The sequence below is a fragment of the Cibotium barometz genome, chromosome 33 (assembly GCF_041138505.1).
Source record: "Cibotium barometz isolate CiBa-2024 chromosome 33, ASM4113850v1, whole genome shotgun sequence".
Lineage (NCBI taxonomy): Eukaryota > Viridiplantae > Streptophyta > Polypodiopsida > Cyatheales > Cibotiaceae > Cibotium > Cibotium barometz.
Window position 1 is genome coordinate 37272458 of NC_141078.1, and position 5250 is coordinate 37277707.

Consider the following 5250-nt stretch of genomic DNA (forward strand, 5'->3'; position numbering starts at 1 on the left):
TTGGTTTAGTCAACTGAGTGTTTGGTTTAGTCAACTGTGTGTTAGGCTTGATGGTGGTCTAGGTCAACTAAAGGCCGATTCGGGTTAGCAAGGTGTTAGCTAGGGTCAGCTGAGCATCAATAGGAGTCAATTGAGGATATACAAGGGTGTGTGTGTGTGTGTGTGTGTGTGTGTGTGTGTGTGTGTGTGTGTGTGTGTGTGTGTATATATATATATATATATATACGTGTCGTCCAGAGCATGTGATTTGGATTACGTATGCTTAGCCTTAATACTCAATAATAAAAAGCAAAAACAAACGCTTGTGTTTGCCAAAATAAAAGCAAAAATCAGCCCTAGCAACAAGCCATGTTGTGCGCTGCCCGCCGGTGGTGTGCCTGGTGGTGGACTGTGGCACTGTGCAAGCTCTTTGTGGTCAGTTTGAAGCGTTGTTGCGCTCTTGGTGGTGTCTGAACACCTTAAAAGGAAAACAAAAGAAAACCATAATCGTCCATTATAGAAAAGCTTATCCTACCCCTAAATTTGATTTTAAAAATGGAGAAAAAACCTTCAATTCATATGCTAGATACATCCATAAAGATAGATGAGGAAAAGATCAAGAGACACAAATTTGGAAAGAAGCGCCCTAAAGCTTTAATTTTGTGTAGTATTCTTCCCTTGTTTCTTGTTTCTTGTTTCTTATTTAGCTTACCTTTTCTTTACCCAATAGAACAAAGGATATCTTCTCTTTTACCCCACTAAAGAGTCAAGTCTATTTGTATTATGCAGGGTTGAAAAGAATTGCAAGCTTTGTAGTTTTAAGAGTATTTTACATGCTTTTACAATTTCAACTTAACAAAACTTATTAATGAGAATAGACTTACCTTGCCTTGGTAAGTAATTCTGAAATTTTATTTTTCCTATTTTCAAATAATATCAAAATCTCTTGTACTTGGCTTTGCTCTGAAACATGAATCTTACTCCAAGTACACATTTAAACCATATACTCTCAATGGCTTGATTAAATGGAATTAAAAAATAAGACAAAGTATAAAAGAGGTGAACGTAAACACTTGAACGAAAAAGACATGAACTGAAATTCAAACTCAATAGCTTGATTAAATTAAATAGAAAAATAAGACAGAGCATAGAAGAGGTGAACTTAAACACTTGAACTAAAAAGACATGAACCTGAATTCAAATAAACAAGGGTGTATACATTGCCCATTCATAGAGATTATGTCTTGTTTATCATGTTTTTCTCTTTTTCATAGGGTTTGTACAACACGAAAGTTAGCAAGAAACATTACTTTTGAGGTCAAGAACTCTTATATGTGAAACAAGGGAACCACATTTTGAGTGGTAAGAGGGCAGCTTCCAAACTTGAGCAAGAGAGAGTCTCATGTTCACATGGAATGGGGCTTTTCTAGACCAGCTTGAAAGTGGTAAAGGAAAAAGATGTGATGGGATACATAACGAAGTAACATGTGATGTGATACATAACGAAGTGACAGACAGAGATCTTATTGTGTCACTTGACCTCGTGTGCTTATTTTACTTCACATTGATGGAGATGACCTTGGGAGCAGGGGGTGGAACCTTTGGGACCGTAACAGTGAGCACCCCATCCTGGCATGCCGCTGCGATGTGTTCCACATCTGCGTCGCTGGGCATGGTGAACTTCCTCATGAACTTCACAGCCCTTCTCTCCATGGACAAATACTTCACTTTGGAATCCGCCTCATCTTCCCTCTTGCGCTCCCCGGACAGCACCAGCACATTCCCATTCTCCACAGTCACCTGCGAATCGCACAAAGCGCAACACCAATTAGAGTATCCGATTTGCAAGCGGCGTGGCGCAGTTAGGGTTTCAGATCAGACAGTTAGGGTTTTAAACGGGGGCTAGGGTTTCGGAGCCTTACGTTGATGTCGGAGGACTTGAGGCCGGGCATGTCTGCGATGAAGACATACGAGGCGGGGTACTCCTTGACATCGACAGCAGTGCTGGCCATGGCGTTGCGCTCACGCAGGTAGGCTTTAGCAGGGGAGGGCTCGCTGCTGTTGTTGTTGCTGCTGTTGTGTCCTTCATCGTCCCTGTTCAAATGTTGCTGCAGGAGGTGAAGCAAGGGGTCGCGGCCTATCACAAACTCCATTATCAGGGGAGAGCGAAAGAGAAAGAGAAAGAGCAGGGCTGCTTGCAAATCGCTCTGGTTTTTCTCGCAGCTTGTGCTTAACCTGTAGTGACGAAAGGGGTATTTCAAACAGCTGCTTCCATTTCTCCGGAAGCTTCTTCTCAAGTTCCCGTAGCTTCTAGAATGTTTGTGTGAGCGCTTGTGTCTTTAATTATTGAAAATAGGGTACACACCCCCTTATTGATTAAGTGAGAATATTCCAGCTTGTACTATGCGTCTTCCAAAGATTTCTGTGCTTGCATACGTTACCTTTTGAGAGGCACCCTTGTCCCTCAAATTCAACACAAAGGGATAAGACTTGCAAGTTTTTCTCTGTTTTTACATGTAATTTTTGACGGCTCAGATTTGTTTTTGCAAGGTTTTTACATCCAAACTACCCTAAAACATGCACAACGCCCGTTAAAAATCGAGCATGGGTCTTTACAAGCAAAGGGAGCTGGGAGAGCATAACCAAAGGAAGTTGTGGGTTGAAGCAAGGCGGTAGGAGGCTTCGTTGATGAGGTGGCAATCTCATTAAGAATTAGACAATAACAAGCAACCATTTTTTAATAACAGGTATAGAATCTAGATGATGATTTATAAATAGGACCTTAGGTATAAATTATTAGATTTTATGAACCTCGTATTTCTTCACAAAAAAGAAAATTGTCATTCCTTAATGGCTCCCTCACATTGAACACTGAAAAATTAGCATAACTACACTCCAAAAATTATATAGAAGAATCATATATATATATATATAGAAGAATCATATATATATATATATATATATATATACATACATAGAGAGACTTGGACAACATGTCCAAGCCATACTGTCTCTGCAGTAATCCAATACCATGTGGTGACCTAATCACCTCAATGCCCAAGAAATATCTGAGCTCCCCCAGATCCTTCATCTCGAACTTCTGTCTCAGCAAGATCTTTACATCAAAGATCTCTGCATCATGGTCCCCCGTAATGATCAAGTCATCTGCATAGATGACAACAAGCACAACTCCTCTATCACCATGTCTCACATACAGCGAGAAATCTGCATTGGCTACATGAAAGCCAATAGTGACAAGATATTCAGGAGAGAGAGAGAGAGAGAGAGAGAGAGAGAGATGTGGTATGTTGCTTTGTTAATGGTTTAGGGCTATGGCTAATTTTGTCATGTTGTGGCTAATTTTGTTAAGCTATGGTTATTTTTGCTTAAGATTATGGCTATTTTTGTTGGACTACAACTATTTTAAATGTAATGATTGATCTTAGAGAGAGAATATTCATTGTTTATAATTGGATTAAGGGGTTTGTTTGAAATCTTTCATTTTTATCACAATGTCATTGGCACAAGTCAAAGTGTTGGAATTTGACTATGTCTTTGGCTTTCTTTGAAACTGCCTTACAGTTTATGCTTTAAATATTGCACATGAAGGTTTTCTATCTATGATGGTGAAATTTCTTCACATGAAAGGAGGCCTAGTGTTGCCTTTGTACTCATTCTTGAGACAAGTCACCAATGACAATAGCTCCGGCAATTTTATACAAACCATGTGACTTTAGACTAGGATAGAATATTTTAAGAGTAGTAGATCATTAGTTCGTGATGGAAAGTTTTTATTGCTTAGACATCAGACAACAAATATGCCTATCATATAATATAACAAAATTACTAACCATTTAATTAATGCACTTAATAAGAAATGAGTCAAATATGACATCATATCATTTTTATGTTTTTTTAGAATAATAACTCGTTTAGACAAACAACAAAAAGTGACTAGATTTGTATAAACACAAGTAGAAAGCTTTGATAGAAAGTTGTTGGCAATCATAGGTCCAACCATGGAGCTATGGAGGATGGAATCTCTCCATGGTTGAGGAGGAAGAAGAAGAGAGAAAAGAGAGAGAAAGTGAGAGCAAGTTGGGCACAACACAAGGTGATTGTATTATGAAGAAGAATGAGATATAAGATATGAATGAACCACCAAATACAATACCCTTTTATAGGCATTAAACCCTATCTTTTGACCCTAACTAAGAGGTAAACAACACCTAGAGTGTTCACACCAAGTTGGCTATAAACCTACAAAGCTGTTTATGATGACCATCCAAGTGATCGTAGGTCTTACTCATGGTGGTTTACAACGCCAAACAATGACGACAGATGCTAGACTTCTAGTTATGATTACATTTCACTTAGGATAGAGGGGTGACCCCACAGGTGGTGGGCTGGTTATGGGCTAGTTTAGGAAGCCATCTATACCTTTTATAACATCAAGGCTATATAACAAACCCAAAAAGTCTAAAAGATTTAGATTTTTGGGGGATGACTCAGGCAAAGAACCCATGAATCAACATAAAATAGGAATTTAGAAATAAAGGGAGAGTCCCCCCTTGATGACCAATATGATGATGAAGATCTTCTTGATATAGCTCGTAATCTTGTATTTTTTAAATATGTTCTCCTAAATATAACCTTACATTAAGATTACTTGCTATAGACAAGTGGTAATTATTAGGCTACATTGACCTTTACATTATCAGGCTACATTGACCTTTTGCCTGTTGGCTTCAAGTAGCCAATACATAGCTTTCTCTAGCTTCTATATATAGAATGGCATTTTCTCTCAACTTGTTTCTTGTTATGGCTGATGATGCTTGTTGTTGAGTTTATTTTAATAATCCTACATTCAACAACAAATACACCCTCTTGATGCTATCTCCTCTTAGCTCCTTTATACATGCTTCGTAAAGTGGACTTCATGGAGGCTTTTGTTGGAAATACACCAAAATATCATGTGATATTGGGGATACGAGCATGTGGTCATTAGGTTTATAGCCAACTTGGTGTGAACACTCTAGGTGTGAAAAACCTCTTAGTTATGGTCAAAAGATAGGGTTTAATGCTTATAAAAGGGTATTGCACTTGGTGGTTCATTCATATCTCATATCTCATTCTCATTCATAATACAATCACCTTGTGTTGTACCAAACTTGCTCTCTCTTTTCTCTCTTCTTCTTCCTCCTCAATCATGGAGATATTCCATATTCCATAGCTTCATGGTTGGACTTGTGATTGCCAACATGATATCAG

The 5250-nt window shown here is 38.4% G+C and overlaps 1 protein-coding gene across 1 annotated transcript; it reads right to left on the bottom strand.

Moving 5' to 3' along the window:
• Nucleotides 1-1357: 1357 nt before the first annotated feature.
• LOC147619529 (17.9 kDa class II heat shock protein-like) lies at nucleotides 1358-2267 on the bottom strand. The gene is made up of 2 exons (XM_086773556.1): nucleotides 1902-2267; nucleotides 1358-1779 (listed from the first exon to the last, which is right to left on the bottom strand). Exons 1-2 carry the CDS (start codon nucleotides 2130-2132, stop codon nucleotides 1534-1536), a joined length of 477 nt encoding a protein of 158 aa, XP_086629682.1. The 5' UTR covers nucleotides 2133-2267; the 3' UTR covers nucleotides 1358-1533.
• Between the last annotated feature and the right edge of the window lie 2983 nt (nucleotides 2268-5250).